This window comes from Hesperophylax consimilis, chromosome 30 (assembly GCF_061612785.1).
Source record: "Hesperophylax consimilis isolate HC1 chromosome 30, BYU_Hcon_1.0, whole genome shotgun sequence".
Lineage (NCBI taxonomy): Eukaryota > Metazoa > Arthropoda > Insecta > Trichoptera > Limnephilidae > Hesperophylax > Hesperophylax consimilis.
Genome location: NC_142865.1, coordinates 17317503 through 17336558, shown reverse-complemented (window position 1 = coordinate 17336558; position 19056 = coordinate 17317503). Strand labels below are relative to the sequence as shown.

At 36.4% G+C, this 19056-nt stretch overlaps 1 protein-coding gene across 1 annotated transcript; it reads left to right on the top strand.

The window, feature by feature from the left end:
• Nucleotides 1-1514: 1514 nt before the first annotated feature.
• Nucleotides 1515-18979, top strand: LOC149409705 (uncharacterized). The gene is made up of 3 exons (XM_089649496.1): nucleotides 1515-1614; nucleotides 1764-1875; nucleotides 9231-18979. Exon 3 carries the CDS (start codon nucleotides 9262-9264, stop codon nucleotides 16465-16467), a length of 7206 nt encoding a protein of 2401 aa, XP_089505622.1. The 5' UTR covers nucleotides 1515-1614; nucleotides 1764-1875; nucleotides 9231-9261; the 3' UTR covers nucleotides 16468-18979.
• Nucleotides 18980-19056: the final 77 nt, after the last annotated feature.

Below are 19056 nucleotides of genomic sequence, written 5' to 3'. Positions count from 1 at the left end.
AGCCATATTATTCGTTTTCTATAAGAATTTTGAGGTGGGCGTGGCGGTTTCAAATGAGTTTCGAGGCCAAAGCTTAGTTAAATGCCCCTGACTGCAGAATACAAATTGATAAAATGCCGGCAAGCTACGAGATATGAAACTTTTTGACACACGGATGACTCATAAAATAACATGTCAAATTGAGTTGGACAGAAAATCGATATAAAGAATCGATATTTGGTGAATGTATAATTATTTTACGTTTGTAAAATAAAATAAACTGATTTAATTTTTCTTAAATTCAGCACGTTTACGAACATCGTTTTCTTTTTTCCAAAAATGATGCAAATGATTTTTATTGGACCAAAACCGCTCAAGATTACCAACTGCTCCCGACCGTCTGAAGCCAGTGAGACTATGGCATCCTCAATCGGGACATGATGTGTGGCTGAAGATAGTGGGGAGGGGAAGGAGACGAGAAAGAGGAAGATGGGGGAGTACCTGGCTATTCAGATCTGGTCACTAAACACGGCTAAAGCCATTTCAAGCAACTTCTCAATTATGAATGGTGGTCTTACAACAAGGTGATACTGAGAGTACCTTCCACTCTGGAACGTGCCGCAAATATGCAATATGTATATTTGATTCGGCAATGAACTCTAAAGTAGCAGAGTCGATGGGTCGAGAGAGTTCAGCTGGAGAGGTCAGAGGATCTCCCTCAACCACCGGCCGGAGATTAAAAAATATATTTGTGAATACCGCACAAGAGTCCTAATCGTCTAGAGCCAGTGAGACTATGGCATCGCCAATTGGGGTATGTTATGAGGCTGAAGGTAGGGAGAAGGGGAAGGAGATGGGGAGAGGAAGGCGGGGGAGTTTCTGGCCATTCAGCTCTGGTCAGGAAACATCATCAACGTTTCAATTATAATACATATTATTTTTAATTGTGAAATAAACTTACTTGCGCACGTCGGGATTTGAACCCGCGACCTTCGGATTGCTAGTCGAGAGCCTCACCCCTCGACCACAACAAAATAATGGGTGATTTTCAAAACAGTATTCAACAGTACGGCTACGGATCATCTTGCCGGCTTTTTCATATTTAGTTTCACCGTAGTGTTAAAATGATAATAAAAACAACAAATGGAATATCTTTAAAGTGATTGTTTTTGAGGTTTTATGCCGTGTTGCGCTACCTCCTTCTTTAGCCAACGTTTCGGACAGCATTGCAGTGTACATCATCAGGGCAGATGTGTAATCATTACACATCTCATGCTCAGATTACACATCTGCCACATGTGTAATCATTACACATCTCATGCTCAGATTACACATCTGCCCTGATGATGGACACTGCAATGCTGTCCGAAACGTTGGCCAAAGAAAGAGGTAGCGCAACACGGCATAATACCCCCAAAACAAATCACTATAATACTTTTGGCCGTGAAAATCTCAAATCATACCAAATGAAATATCGATTTCTTATGTCGATACATTAGCCCCATTCCTTCAAAAGTCAAGATTGTGTCAGTTCTGTATTTGCTTTCAAATTCTTTGATAAAGTTTTTCTTTGAAATTTCTTGGAGATAAGGAAAAAATTAAAAAAATTAGAATATGGTATATTTAATTAATAAGGTAAGTAAATTATATTAGATTTATGAACAATTACCTTTGCTTTCTGAAAATACTTAAGTAGGAAGGATTAGATAAAATATTCTAGAGGTTGAACACTTTCTTTTTATGCTTTTAACTGAGATTTTTACACAAATTTATTTTATTTGCAGCACATTCCAGATAACCTCAGTATCGCCCTGGTGAAAGACCGTCATTTAGAACCGAAACATTGCTTGAAATGGCTTTAGCCGTGTTTATTGACCAGATCGACTGAATAGCCAGGTATTTCTACACTCCCTCCAGCTTTAAAACCACAATTGGCGATTCCTTGGTCTCTCTGACTTCGGTTAACAGGGCGCAGTTTGGACTCTTGTTCGGTAATCGCATAAAAAATAACAAATTATTTAAATAAATTCAATAACTACAATAAAGAACTTATTTGGGAGATTGCAAAAGATACATTAGTTGCATGTAGTCATCATAAAAATTGAAATTGGGAGGGGGAAATAGAATCTTATAAATAAGTCGTCTTACCGAGGAATAGTCACAGTTTGAAATTTCCCCTGAACGCCGAAACAGTTTATAGTAAAAAAACTAAAATACTTGCAGAATTTAATGATAATAAATCAATAAATGACAATTTTAGCGCAAAAACAGTAAGGGCACTGATAGACAGCATGTTCCTAAATTAAATTGCATTAAATTAAAAAATATATATATTAATGTAGTTCTACTAAAAACACAAAAACAATGAATACATTCCAATTTAAGTACCCCAGTTAAAATTATAATTATGACAATAGAAAATCAATGCAAATACAAATAATTAAATTTAAAAATAAACCCAAATTAAGAACCTATTTAATTTTTAGTTTAGGTTATTTTGTGTAAATATATTTTTATTTTTTATGTCACCAACAAGTTGAGCAGCATTTGGGGTGGGTTAAGGTAGGACCTCTAGGAAGGGATTTATTACTGCGGGTCTAGAATAGGCCCGGATTATATGAAGGAGGGAAAACAGGTGCCGGTAGCTCGTTCCACATACGAGCTGACTTACACAAAAATGAGTCAAAGAAATGATTTAAGTTTCACGCACGTGTGCCAGCTCCTTAGAGCAGGCTTCATTAAAATACCTGTAGAACATCAGTATGCCCACATAGCGTCGGTGCATACGAGATGGCAATCAGTCTGTTAACAATGGACTGTCAATCAGACTGCCCTTCTTTGCGCAGAATCAAGTAGGTTTATCTAGTACCATTCAATTGGTGGGCATTCTTGAGATTTGTATAGGGTTAGCAGCAGGTTACAATTGAAGAATCTGCACGCCCCATACAAGACGCACACTTTGTTGGAAGCCAGATTTACTCGGGCTTCTATAGAGCGCCGATACTTGAGCTGGTCTGATATAGTAACTCCAAGCATTTCAATGGAGTCTTTATTGGGGAGAGTGCTCCCATCAAATTGCACCAGACAGACATTGATCTCCCTCTTTGCCGAAATCAGACATGCTTTGGTTTTTGAGACGTTGAAACTGACCAAGTTATTAAAATTGAAGTGAAATCTTTTGGTAAACGTCATGTTGTACTAACAAGATTAAATGACTGATGACAACAACAAGTTTATACCGATTAAAAAAGATAATCTGAATTTAAATGCGTATTTTCCATCTCCCCCACATAAATAGTCATTTCTTTATAATAATTAAGGCGATGCCATTAATTTTATTTGCATTATTGCGTAGTAATGCAAAATCATGTGTTTTTGGTTTGAAAATTTGGTCGCCTAGAAATGTTTCAGATGCTTTAATTAAATACTGCGAGTAGAATACATCTTGGCCTTTGAAATAATCGAGTATTTTTTTAGATAAGTCTTTTTATAAGCCCAGAAAAAAAAAAATATATAAGGCCTATGAAAACTGCTTTAAAGTTCAAAATCTCCTACTTACGAACCCATTTTCGGTTATGATTTTATTTTATAATGTGGAAAATTAAGTTATCTATAAAATGATCGAAAAAAATTTAAATATTTATGCCTGAACATCCACAAAATAAAATAAAAGGCACTTTTTGGCCATGTTTTTTTCCTGCATAAATCAAAACAGACGGATGGTGGTTAAGCGGGAATTTAAACCTTATCGCCATCTATGTAAGGGTTGTTATTGATAGCGGCTCAATTTAAAATATTACACGACGTAGTGCATCGCCTTAAGTTAAAACTAATTGATATTTCAATAATTTGGGCATATTTAGAAGTAAGCGGAAATTTTAACGACAATTTTGTAAAACACAAAACAAATCTGTTGACAAATTCTACACCAACCTCTTCAAAGTTAAACATGTCAAACTTATCATCATCGATGTTGACTGTTTACGTCCCAGATAATTTTATACATGAGAGAGTTGACTACTACTATATAATACCGACTTTCTTTTGAATTGGCCTGGAATGAACTATCTCCGGGTCAGGTGGGATGTACACATTGCTACACATTTCTTCAGACTGATTTTTGGATGGTTTGAAAACTCGGTTATGATGGAGAGCATTCATTTCTATGTTCCCGACGGTTATCTCCGTCACCCACAGCATAGACTGTTCATCTCCCAGTCTGCAAGACTAACTAATTGCCAATGGTCATTCCGGTGAGGAGAGCGATCTTGCTGTTGAACAGAATCAATTCAGATACGGACATATTTAGCATCAATAAAGTTGCCTTTACCCGTAGGAGCCGGCAAGAATATTCATTTTATAATTTGAATATACATTTTGATTTTTGTGTTTAACAAACCCTGTAGAAGCAATATCCAAAGACAAAATGAATGTATAGGTCGAAACTGCAATTGTAGTGCTTTGTGACGTGCATGGGCGTAATTCTTCAACACTGCAATTGCAGGGCTTCGGCTCCTAAGGGTTAAACGACAAGCTCTGTTGATACTATTATAGTTGACACCTAATGTCTAAATTTATGTAGCTATGTAAAAATGCATTAAAATGTACAATTTTGGGAACTTGCTGTCTAGCAGTGCCCTCACTGTTTTTGCGCTAAAATTGTCAAATTAAGCCAAATCTCGACGGTATGAGAAGTAATTATGAACTTACCTTGGGGCAAACGTATTATGCTTCATTTTAGTTGAAATAATAAAGGAAAAACATGGAAAAAAACAGAAAATAGTTTGAGATAGACATTTATTAACAAATTATAAGCGGCCATGTTGATTTCTAATGATGTAATTATTTTTACAAGTTTACATATAAAACTGAACTATAACAACGATGTTCACCAATAATTACAAGAATTACAACAATACTCTTTTGACAGTACAAACATATTTTGATCTACTCCTGTCAAAATTAAACATTTAAACTAATTACAGTGAATTATTACACATAAATATTATCGAATATTAAGAAGCAGCACTTATTTACTAACATAGCAGTATTTAGCATTGGAAGAACTTGTGTACTGTGTCAACAAAAGCAAAAATAAATCATCGACTCCCAACAGTGATAAGCAGTGAATAGTGAATTTTTAAACGTTTCACAATGGATGTGCAAAATTTCATCTCCAAAGCAGAAATAGCTGTCAATGCCTTAAATAAAATACTTTTTGATCCGGCCAACAAATTTAACAAGGATCAAATCTCTAAAATTTCCCCAAAGTGCCATAAGTACCATGTCTTCAGCTGTAGCATCCAAAACTGCTAATGTAGAAGGTGAACTGCATACAAGGATATTAGAGCTAATCCAAGCAAAACAACTTTAATATTTGCCAGGCAATTTCGGAAATGAATGAACAACAAGTGCGATCTAAAAATATTATTATTTGCAATGTGCCCGAAAGCATTAAAGCGACAGAAGCTGGCAGGATCTCGGATGACCAGGCAGCTGTCACCAGTATAATCGGTGTAATCGACAATTCAGCAAATGAAAATATTTCTAAATTTTATAGGGTTGGAAAATTATTAAATGACAAGCCTAGACCAATAAAAATAGAACTACAAAATTCAACACAATCCAGAAATATTCTAAGCAAATGAAGTCTTCTCAAGAACAATGTCAGAATTTACCCCGACTCAACACCGGCGCAACAAAAATTTCTGAGCGATCTGAGGGTTCAGCTGGAAAAAAGGAAAGAAAATGGTGAAGATGTCACCATAAAATACATTAACTCCACCCCCCGAATCGTGCCGAATCGACCAAAAAACTAGGAAGTTACAAAAATATTCAAGAAATCCCACCTAACCGAACCAGAACCATAAAAATCTATTATCAAAACATCCGCGGACTGCGATCAAAACTCGATGACCTACAAGCAGCTCTACCTTCTCATCATCATGACATCATTATACTTACGGAAACCTGGCTAAACTCGGAAATCAAATCGACTGAACTCGGTCTTACTAACTACAAAGTATGCTAGTGAAGTTGTGTCTCGGTCTTACTAACTACAAAGTATGCTAGTGAAAGTGTGCTAGTGAAGTTGCTTTCAAAAAGAAAATTACCTTACAAAAGAAACTAAAAAACCTTATTCTCGCCTCCAAAAAACTAGATGGATGTTTGAACCCCCTGCCTAATAAAATTAGTTTTTCTAATCATAAATTTAATGAAAGAATAATAAATCTGTCTGATCATAAACTATCCGTCAAAGAAACGTGTTTATTATCCAAAGGACTTAACTATAACATTCAAGATGACAAAGTTCATAACGTTGAAATACTTGCTGCTGACACGGATCAAGCCCTTTTCAAATGCGCAGATTCCATTAAACATAAATCTTCTGAACTCATCAAAAAACACCTTAAAAATAAAAATAATAATAACAATATTTCCTCCAAAAATACTGAAAAACAAACCTTAAAGAACATCAAAAAAACCATAAAAGAAAATAATTTAACTCTAACTATTTGCAAAAACTATTTGCTCTAGGAATAAGGGATAACATGCTAAAATGGTTTAGTAGCTATTTGTCAAATCGTAAACTGTTCGTTAAAATAAAATCTTGGATGTCGAAAGCTTTCCGGGCTACCAGTGGCCTACCGCAAGGTAGTCACCTTGGCCCGGTTTTGTTCCTCATTTTCATCAATGATATAACCAATTGCTTCAACGATGTCGAGGTATTGCTCTTTGCAGATGACGTCAAACTATACAAGAAAATAACTGATATAAATCATTGCCATATACTACAGTCAAATATTAGTAAGTTTAGAGATTGGTGCGTTCAAAATAATTTATTTTTAAATGTAGTAAAGTGCAAAACCTTGACTTTCTTCAGAAACAAAAATCCTGTTTTATTCGAATATTCCATCAATAACATAGCTTTAGAAAGAGTCACGGAAATGAGAGATCTTGGAATTATTTTGGATGAAAAACTAAGTTTCACCAATCATATCCATCAAATTGTGAACAAAGGTATGAAAACACTAGGCTTCGTATTAAGAACAACTAAAAACTTTAATTCTTTGCAAGCCATTAAACTATTATACGTATCTCTAGTAAGAAGTCTAATTGAATATAACTCAGTAGTTTGGTCTCCATCTTATAAAATTCACATTAACAACATTGAGCGAATACAAAAAAAAATTCTACGTTTTATAAATTTTAAACTAAATATCCCTGTCGAAGACTTAAAATACAATTTCTTACTAAATACTCTAAAAATACATACATTAGAAGATAGACGTAAAATAAACGATTTAACGTTCTTATTCAAAATACTTAACTCTAAATTCGACTGTTGTGAACTCCTGCAACTTATAAACATACATACACCCACAGTAACAACACGACAAAATACAATATTCTACAGCAGCACACATAAGCGTAACTACATTGCCCACTCTCCGATACAACGACTTCACACCATGGGAAATCATTACTTGGGTGATGTTGACATATTCAATACCAACTTGGCAAGTTTTGTGGATCATTTAAAACATTTATTTCAACAATACTCCTAAACACATCATGTAAACCAACAAATAGCTGTAATTTTCTGTTTGTGTTTGTATGACTTGTTGCATAGCTTTTATCAAATGTAATTTTATTCAATTTTTTATGTTTGAAAGTATTTGTCAAATTAAAATTATACTACCAACCATGTAAAAGCCCTCTGGGCGTTAAATAAAAAAAAAAAAAAAATAAAAATAAAATATATATAATACACGACAACACAACAAACTACATATATCAAAAATACACTCAACAAAGTTCGGACTGAAATCATTAGAATATATTGCCTACACTAACTATAACAAATTGCCTGAAGAATTAAGACAGGTATATGCCTCTAACAAATCTCGAAACGATATATTGAAATCCTATTTTTTCAAATGTTATTTGGAAAACGAGTCATAAGTAGGTACAAACTCTGTTCTGATAGCCGTCCTAATTATCTCCAAATACCAAACTTTGTACATCCAGTGATGATGAGCTTTTTTAATCTTCTCATGTATTTTGAATGTAAAACATCTCGTATTAGGTCTGTTTATTTTTGACCCCGTACTTTTTAATGTATTTTCCTGATTTTGTTTTTATGCATTTATATAGTCCATCATTGAGGATACTTTTTCAACTTTTTGACACCAACAGTACATAAATCAAATGAGTGATTATAATAATTCATAAAGTCTTACAAGACATTTTTTTTTGTGACATATCTGTGGCAGCGTGAACGTCGGGATCACCAGTATGGCAGTGTAAAGTCGGGACCACCAGTATGGCAGGATAAATGTAATTTACGATGGCTGCCGGTATCGTAAATCTGTGTTCAAGGAATTCTGATGATTGAAAGATAAAGGTCTGCGATCTTTGTTGAATTTATTTGCGAGAATGGATTTACAAGTTAAGTGAACGCAGAGACGGTGGTAGTAGAGAGTGGTGGGTTGGTCGAAAGTTGAAACTAGAATGACAGAGAGTTGCGTTCCCGTCCGCGCCTGGCTCTCCCGGGGCTTCAGACGGCGGAGTAATTATTTAGTGTTATCATATGTGGGACGAGTTAAAGTAGTCCCCATATATCTGTAAAGTGATTCTTCATATGTTGTGTCTGTATGTTGCTTCTGTGAAATGTTTTGTAAATGTTTTCTTCATACATTGTGTCTGCACATTGGGTTGGGTTGGTTATTTTTAATTTTTAATCTAATTTTTCTGTACAAAACTCTTTTTTTATTTTTTTTACTCTTTTATTTCAAAACTACCAATTGGCGATCCCTTAATGAGTTTAATAACTCATGGGAATACAACATCGTTTGTTGTATGTTTAAAAAAAAAAAAAAACTATACTACCTAACCTAACCTAACCTCACCTAACCTAACCTAACCCAACCTAACCAGTGGGATATTTTGATAAATATGTCATATTTATTTTGAGTGTAAAAATGAAACGAAGTGAAATTTGTTCTAAGTGAAAGCTTTGCACCTGAGAACAATACCACGGGCACAGTTTGAGATCATCAGGAATTAGTAATTATGTCGGGAAAGTGTTAAATTTTACTGGACACTCATAGTCAGCGTATACCCATTTTTGTAATGTTTTTGATATAATTGAATTGAATTCGCCACTAGCGTCAGTTCTTCCTGCCCTGCCATCATGTCAAACAGTATGTTCATTTTGAATCCATAGTATAATCTGTTAATTGTTTCAGAATCAAACGGAAATTGAGAAAGCTGAATACAATGGCACTACAACAAGCTACAGAAAACCTAAATTTTGAAGCAGAAAGCAGAAAATATGAAGCATCCCCAATTGATGTGTATATTCAGATATTGAAAGACATGGATAAAGAAATATCTGAAGGAATGACGAAGAAACCACTCAAATGTGTAGATTTTCAAAATTGTGACAGTAACGACAATATAAGTGGAGAAAATGTAATTTACCACGCAATTTGTTCAGGGAATACCAAAATCCTGGATAAACTAATATGTGAATGTCGTCTATTTTCAAGTCCCGCAGTTCTTGATTCCATTTTATCTCTTGCTTATTGTCGTATTAAACTGAACAATGTCCTGCTGTCTGAAGAAATGGAGCTTTGCTTGCAATACAAATTAATCAAACTACGTTTCTTTTCCCAAGATATCGCCGTGGTTCCAACATGCGTTAGCGATATCGAGGAACGACTCTGTCTAGTTCTTGAAAAGATTGACATTCTTCTGCGATATTCAGCGCTTGACATCGATGAAACATTTCTGTATCTTTCCAAGTTTATCGCTAAAAACTTGTACATTCTAAAACAGCAACTCAAAACAACTTATATAATTTTCCCATGGGAGGAAATTGTGTTCTGTTTGTGTTGTTTCATATCAGCCCATACTCAGAAGCATGAGTTGAATCTTTTTTATTGGTCCGTGTTGACGAAAGAAAGCATTTTAAAGAAGTTGAAGATATTCAGCAATTCGTTGAAAGATTGGATTGGACCGGAGTCGAAGATTTGTATCGATGAAGCCAGCAAGCAAAGAGCAACCCGCGAAGATGTGGTTGCCGGTATCCTAAAGAATAATCCATCATTCAAAGATCTTTATGACGATTACACAGAGTTAAGAGATGTCTATTCTTTAGATAAGATGTTCAATTACATAAATGCTGCCTTGCTAGCAGACTGCAAAACAAAGGAAGGGCAACTCATGATAAAAAGGGCTTTGCAAGTTATGGGAGAAGAATTAAAAAACACCCTGGAATCTCCAAACTTGTCTTCAGTCGTGAGTGATCTACTACTGCTTTCTGCCCCTCTGGAAACCAGGCAGGTTCTCATAGGCATCCGTAACTCTTTATCACATGCCCATATCTTGAAAGACTCGGAAGGTTATGAAAAACTATTGTTCTATACTAACGTACACAATGATTTAAAAAAAGTCTACGTCGTCATATCACAAATACTCAGCTTCAAAAAAATCAACAAGATCAAATCGGTTTTGTTCAGCGTTAAAAATAGCAAGAGCTACAATGAAGTCAGCAAAATTATGGACAATTTTAAATATATGAGTATTTTAGATCCAATCGAAATCTCACAAGCTGATACATTTACGGAAGAAGAAAAACAGATGGAGGACATTGTAAATATTATACCTCTCAAAGTAGATGATCTGTCTGAATTCGAAAAAGATCTTTTCAATGGAATAAAACAGCTATTTGATCAGACAAAAAGTGTCTTTAAAAATGTTCAAAAAGATTATTCCGTCGGTTTCGGATATCTCAAGACTATCTTTCATCCTGCTTTAAAGTCGGAAGGGAAGATCAGTAAAGAAAAGGCAAAATTTTTCAAAATTCACAAACGGACAGCTTCGGAAATGCTGTTGAAACTGCCAGAAGTAACCCTTTCGCAAATCGAAAATTTCTCTGAGTTATCGGATATGTTAAAGAGGTTGTATGAAAGTTTAGAAAAGAGAGTGGCTCCTTCAGTTGCTAAGCAAATTCAATTGCTTCTCTGTTACGTCCACTGCATTTCAGTCTGCGACAAAAATAAGATCAAATGGATCGATGAATTCAAGGAATGTTTGGGGAAGCACAAGCTTAAGAAAGCTCCGGTGGATATCAACAGAGGAAAAGGAAAGGGAGAGGGTAAAGGTAAAGGAAAAAAGATCAAAGAAACGTTAGAAACGAACGGAGAAGATGTGGATGCAGCCATTTCAATGCCAGAAACAAATAAAGAAGTAGTGGATGAAGTCATTTTAGAGAAGCTGTCAGAACTCAAAGATATGCTGGAGACTAACAGTAAAGAACTTCTTAAAGCTGATAGTACCAAGAGATTTATGGTGGAAGCTCTTCTTCTCGATGTTTTGTCCGATTTAGACACAAGCAAGTACCTGGTGGGAAATATCCTCTTTGTGGATGATGGGGCTCCACTTTTGACTGGAAAATGTCTAAGGAACTACCTAGCACATGGAAACCCATTGGTCGATACATTATTTTCCGATTCTTTCACGGTAGTCTTTACAAATGCCAAGATACTCACGGAAAGCACATTCGTTGGAAAGAAAATTGGACAGATAGTACAATACGATGGGAAAAAGTTGAAAGAAAACTATGAAAAGGGTTTGGATGTAATCCATAAACAAGGAGAGTTGCTTAAATCTTTGCAAGAAGGAAACCTGGATGAGTTGAAGAGATGTCTCAAAGACGGAGCAGACACTAATTACAGAAGTCAGGACTTGCAGACTGTGCTACATTTGGCTGCACAAGGTCCCAGCCTTGAAATTCTTAAATTTTTGATTGACGAAAAGCATCTAGATTCTAGAGTGAGAGAATGTTTCTTTCAAAGCCTGTTGCATGTTGCTGCTGCTTCCGATAGAGACAACAATGTGAAATACCTCGCACAAGAAGTCGGTTTATCGGTTAACGATGAAGACAGGTCAGCGAGAAGACCGCTGCATTTGGCTGCAGAGTACGGACACAAGAACTCTGCTGAAATTTTGCTCAGGCTCGGAGCGGAGAAGAAGGCTAAAGACTGGTGCGAGCATGCCCCTCTGCATTACGCAATTAGATACAACCATCTGAACGTTGTCCAAATTCTGGCAGGTGAAAATGTTAATTACCGCGAAAGCAGCGATGGATTCTCTCCTCTCCACATAGCCTCCGATTTCGGTCACACAGAAATCGTAGAATATCTGCTGGACGAGGGCGCTTCGATCAACGACAAAGCTTACACAGGTGCAACTCCTCTTTATTTTGCAGCATTGAATGGACACCTCGAAGCTGTGAGGATTCTGATCAGTAAAGGTGCTAACATCAACGCGAAAGGGCTGTACAATGGTAACACACCTTTAAACAATGCCGCAGGAGAAGGTCACGAAGACGTTGTGGACCTGCTTTTGAAGCACAATGCTTCCGTTAATATTGGAAACAGGACTCTGAACCAAACCCCGATCCAAGTTGCGTCATTTTACGGACACAAGGGAATCGTTCAACTTTTGATTAACCATAAAGCCGACGTTAATGCTGTGCGCTACGACAGGTTAACCTGTCTTATGAGCGCCGCTTTAAATGGACATAAAGATATCGTCGATCTTTTACTTTTAAATGGCGCAAAGTCGGATCTTTGCACATTTGATGGTTCCACAGCTTTACACTTGAGTGCCAGGCGTGGACATAATAGCATTGTCAAGTCCTTGCTTGAAGCTAAAGTAGATTTGGATTTAACGAACGAAGGAAAATTGACCGCATTGCACGAGGCGGCAAGAAGTGGCAATCTCGAGGTTGTTAAGACGCTAGCAGCGGCAGGATGCAACGTAAATGCCAGAATCGTGGGTGGTTTTACACCTTTGCACATCACTGCATTAAAAAGACACGTGCATATCTCAGAGGCCTTGCTAAGCATGGGAGCAAGCGTTGATACCGTCACCGAAGACGACTCTTCAACTCCGTTAAACGAATCTGTGCGAAAAGCTAACAACGAGAAGACTGTCAGACTTCTATTAGTCAACGGAGCAAACGTTGAGTCAAAGTGCAAATCGGGCTTTACCCCACTGCTTACGGCTTGTTTTTTCGGTCACTGCGGAGCTGCCAAAATCTTGATTCAAAATAAAGCCAACGTCGAATGCGCGGAAGAAAATGGATATACCCCTTTGTATTTTGCAGTTGCAGGGAACCACAAGGCGGTCGTTGAAGTATTACTCGATAATGGCGCCAATGTTCAAAATGATGCCAAACATTCGGTGCTTTGTCAAGCTGTTAAAAATAATAATAAAGAGATGGTGGAGTTGCTGCTAGCAAGAGGAGCGGATTTAAATGTAAAAGGAGGGTCACCACTGCTAGCAGCTTGCGCCGCGGGACATAGAAGTGTGGTAGAAGTGTTACTCAAGCAAAAATATATTGACGTTCATCTTTCTAATGATAAAGGAAAAACACCTCTGCACTTAGCAGCTATCGGCAACTTCTGGAACATAGGAAAGGCACTCCTCAAAAAGGGAGCTGCAGTTGAGGCAATGGACGCAGACGCTAAAACACCTTTGATGATTGCTGTACTTTTAGGAAGAAAGGAGTTTATGCAAGTCTTGCTGGATCACGGAGTTGATCTCTATACTAATATAAACCAACTGATTGGTTTTGTAATTATGAACGGAAATTCAATTGTTTTAGATCAATTGCTTAAATTGGCCGGGTCCAAAGTCGATCTACAGAGCATTTCATCACCGTTCATAATAGCGGTCAAAACCGGCAAATTGGAGATTGTTAAAGTGCTATTCGAACATCTAGATATTGATATCAACGAAAAAATACATAAACTTACAAGAAATAACACTCTTTTACACAAGGCAGCTCACTCAGGTCACGTGGAACTCGTCAGATATTTCATTAGTAAAGGGGCTGATCTTGAAGCCGACGATAGTGGCGGTTTGAAAGCTCTACACGTTGCTGCTAAAAATGGCCACGTGGAAGTTATAGATGCGTTTCTCGAACACGGAATGAGCATCAATGATAGAGATAAACAAGGAAACACTCCGTTGCACCACTCTCTGACTGTCGACGTGACACGGCACTTATTAAACAAATGTGCCAATGTCCACGTCACTAATAATATGTTACAGCTGCCCATACATAAGGCTGCAGAGAGAGAATTGGAAGGAATGGTTAGAATTTTACTAGAACATGGATCCGAATTCAATTCTGAGGATCTTTCGGGTAAAACACCGAGAGATTTGACTGCAAAAGAGAGTGTCATCAGATTGTTAGATTACGTTGAACAACTATTTGAAGCTGTGGAAGAAAATAACATAGAAGCAGTCGAAAACATTATTGAACAGAAGAAAATTTCAGTTAACGCTAGACGAACTGATAATTGGTGTCTCCTTCATATTGCTGCTAAAAATGGTTTTGTCAAGGTTTGCAATATTTTACTAATAAACGAAGCAGATCCAAATGCAATCGGAGACAAAGGAAACACTGCCTTACATTATGCCGCCGAATTTTCTCATTTTGAAATTGTAAAATTGCTTTTATCACACGGCGCCATATATAATTTTAAATCTGGAAACGGTAACACTCCGCTTCAAGTATCCGTGCAGCAAAATATTAAAGATCTATTCCATCTCGTCGATGAATCATTCAGAAAGGTTGAGACCGGCGATTTAGAAGTCGTCGATGATTTTAGAAGTCTCAACAACATCGAGACGGTGAGAGCAGTCATGAAGGCTCGTAACGAAGAAAGAAAAATACTCACAAATGTCGCAATTCAAAACAACTTTCCACAGGTCGAAGACCTCCAACTTATTCTACAAGAAGGCTTGTCGAAAGCACCGACTTTGGTGGCAAAACAGATGATTTTGGAAGAGTGTTTTACCGAAGCGAACTTCTTCTTGAATATGGAATTGATAAAGAAAAAAGCCATTTTGGGAAAAGATAATCCAACCACTTTGGAAAGCCAATTCATGGTGGCTGACACTTTGGTAAAACAATTCAAGTATTCCGATGCCCTGAAGATGTTAACTGAAGTTCTCGCCAAACAGTTGGAAGGATCGAAATGTTCCAACGAAGCCTCTTTGAGGACAGAGAGTCAGATCGCTTTTGTATTACACAAGCAAGGAAATTATCAACAAGCCTTGGAAAACTTCATAAATGTTTATAAAAGACAAAAAGAAATGTTACCAACCAATCATCGCGATTTGTTTGAGACTAGCGAGAGAATCGCAATTGCGTTGAGATCTCTGGCAAGATATACAGAAGCCATGGAAGAGAGTACCAGCAACTACGCAGCGTGTTTAGAAAAGTTAGGACCTGATGATTTATTGACTTTAGAAATCCGCAACACAATAGGAAGCCTACTATTTCATCAGAATAAGATAGACAAAGCTATGGACGTTTTCAAATCAGTTTACGAAGGCAGGAAGAAGATTCTGAAATCAAATCATTCCGACACTATGAGAGCTCAGCACAATGTTGCAGTAATGTTAGCCCTGCAAAATAAGCACCACGAAGCCTTGGAAATATTCTTAGATCTGTACGCTCGTCAGTTGAGGACGTTAGGATCAAACCACATCGACACTGTTAACACGCAGCGTAATATTGCTTGCGCTTATTATATTACAAAAGAGTATAGAGAAGCTTTGAAATTTTATAAGGACGGATACGAATTGCGGAACACTTTACTAGGAAAACATCACCCGTTAAATTTGAGACTTGATAAAATGTTTGAACAATTGATTACAGCAACCGAACGTTCCGGTTTGGATGACGACAAGATTAACTCTTGCCAAATGGATATAATGCTCGCATCGTTAAATGGCCATATAACGACAGTACAAAGTTTGATAAGCGAAGGTTGCGATGTAAATACGACAGACGGAGCAGGTAGAAAACCGCTACATTTTGCAGCGAGCAAAGGATACAAAGACATTGTTTTAATTCTTTTAAAACATGGAGCAGATGCAACGGCTTTTGATAGCAACGGGGATACAGCACTCCACGCAGCAACATACACGGGACATTTAGAAATTATTAACGAGTTATTGGCACATGTTTCCACAAATAACCGACGTAAATTCAACGATTTTATCAACGCGAAAACGGTGGAGAGAGGCATATCGGCTTTGCATATCGCCGCGCATAACCAAGCGTTACAAATTGTCAGAGTTTTGCTGAGATACGGAGCGTGTTACAACATGTTAGATATAGAAAATACTCCGTTAGATCATGCTACAGATAACAATGTCGTCAGATTGTTTGGGATGGTCGAAGAGTTGTTCAAGAGTGCAAAAAGCGGAGATGGAACTGTAATATTTGCAGAGTTGACTAATACAGAGAAAGAAGACTTGCAAGCTATTGTTTTCGCAAGAAATTGCCAAATGCTAACAGCGTTGGAAGTGGCATTACAAAATGGATGTGAAAATTTTGCTAATTCGCTCGCGGATTTTGTGGAAAAAGCGCAATCAGATGAGGGCAACCGTTGACGAAAAAAACTGATCCATTTAAAGAAGCACATATTTCTAGTCATCTAGAAAAAAACAATTCTTTTCTAAGTAATCTAAGACTAAACAAGATAAGAATGGATTATTGTTATGTGTTCTCTATTCTTTAGGACTAGAAAACTGGACAGTAAACCAAGCAATCAAATTATATGCGTTGTTGCGCATTACCATGAGTGTTTGATGGTACAGGCAAAAATACAAAATCTAATTATATTACATATAAGGATAACGTATTATAATAATTTTAAGATAAATAAAAAAAAGAGTTAGATGCAATAACAACTTAAACACGCGCAAGTTGTTTTGGCTCAAATAGCCCTTTTGGCACATTAAAGAAGTTTTCCAATTGACCGAACAAACAAAAAAGTGAGATCAATTTTTTAAATTAAGATTTTTTTCTAGCGCTCTACACATTGTTATTAGTATTATGTGTTTTAAATTTCATAGGTAAAATGAATTAAAAATATTTTATTGTTTCCGGCTATAACATCAATACTTTTGTATTTTTTCAATCAGAGCAAACACAAAAACCTACCACTGCCACTGTGTAACTAGCAAAATCTGCTTCAACAAAGCTGTACATTTTATGGCTGTTGAAAAAAGGTTTTGACCTATGTTTCGTTTTATGATGCGGAATTTCTAATATCTCTTAAATAAGTAATAACGGCAAGTTTCGTAAAATAAAGACATTTTCAGGTATATTTTGCAACTACATAGTTTTTGTTTGTGGTTAATTCACCACCGAACTTTTAAAACATCTTAGGCGGGAAGCAGTTGTAGTTAAAACTTCTTATGTAGGTAAAATTTGTGTTTGTTGCAGTTTTTTGTATGAAATTTCAATGGACTGAAAAACAAAACGTCTTAACCTCTGGAAAACCGTTTGTGCACCAGTGACAAGATTTTTTCCCGCCGACAAACCGTTCATGCGCTGCTGGCATTGGAATTTCACCCTAGCTGGAATTTTTTGATATGCGATTTAAACCTGTATGCCAGGAGAAAGTGCATACATTTTTTTAAACAGAATCGCTTGCACTTGAAACACTTAAGAGTTCATTTTTGATTACCCTCAAAAAGGGTCTGATGTTCCAAAGGCGTGAAAACTTCTTAACCCACTTCGGCCGGGAAAGGTAGTTCACCCGTTCAATCGATTGATGCTTAACGGTGGGAAGGGTAGTTGTACCTTTTGCACCGGCCTCATTTCAATGGCAGAAAAGATGGTATTATTCAATATTTTTATATGAATATTATATACCAATCTCTTTGTAAAGGTCCCAACTATATGTGCATAATTATCGAATCGTAATGCAAGTCTTCTTTTTATATTTATCTTCGTGCCTTTGTTTACATCGGTATTTCAACAAAAGGATAGTATATTATTTGTTATTGTAATAATTCAATTCCTAGAATGAGGGTTTTTATGACCGTGAAACCTGATTTGAATCTATATCTCTGTTTCGCACCCACTCAACTCCTATGTGCAAGCGAGCGAGAGATATCAGGCGTATTTAAAGAAAGCAAGTATGGGCAAATGCCGATAGGCGGACCGTAATAAACATATTACAAGGTTAATTGAGTTGCATTTCAAATAATATTCGACTCTTGTACTACAGTGTGTCTACAGAACATTTTGATACATAACTTACCTCAAATGACTACATTGTGTCTATATAATATTATGATGAACATATCAACACAGCTTCTAATTTCTAACCTGATAATGTATAATACTGCCACCATGGGCGGAACTATGGTGGAGACTCCCAAGAACGAGATAGGAACTCCTCGGCACAGGTTCTCCTAGTGAGGTGTTCACAGAACATTACTACCTAAGCTTCAATCATGTATATACAGTTGCATATCACATTTTGTTCTACTACCATGTTTTATAAATGGAACATCTATCTGTATTACTTGCACCCAATGTCAATAAGTATACCTATAAACTGTATGTATAAGTGAATAGATAAAAAAAATAAAAAGTTGATATTGCATCCAGCAAATCAATTTCGGACTGAAAGTGAGACAGTTAAACCAAAGAGGAAAAAATAACATTATCCACTCAAGCAATTGGTGTATATTTATATATTTTTACCATATTATTTAATCAATATCATTCCTCAAAATATTAATATGAAAACATACGAAACTGCTTACTGTGGTTTAAAGCTAATGAATCCACCTAGATTTCATCGTTTATCTTATATTTTTATGTTCTATAAATTTGGCACAAGCGATGGCTCAATACCTGTATAATAACCTGTCAAACGCTCTATATTTTGTTAACAATACCGCCAATAATTATTTCATTAACTTTCTAATTCAAAGGCCTCATACACTATGTGTCGTATGATATCATGTTATTGCTGCCACTACCTAGTATGTACATATAAACTTTACATTTCTATTTAACTAATTTACGTTTGTATACCTTAGGAGTAGGCATATTCTTATTTTTGTACAACAGGTTTATACCTACAAATAATTATTGTATGCATTTACTTGCTGTTATAATATGTCAAATAGATATGATTATATATATTTTTACTGTTACTATTGTGAACTTACAATCTT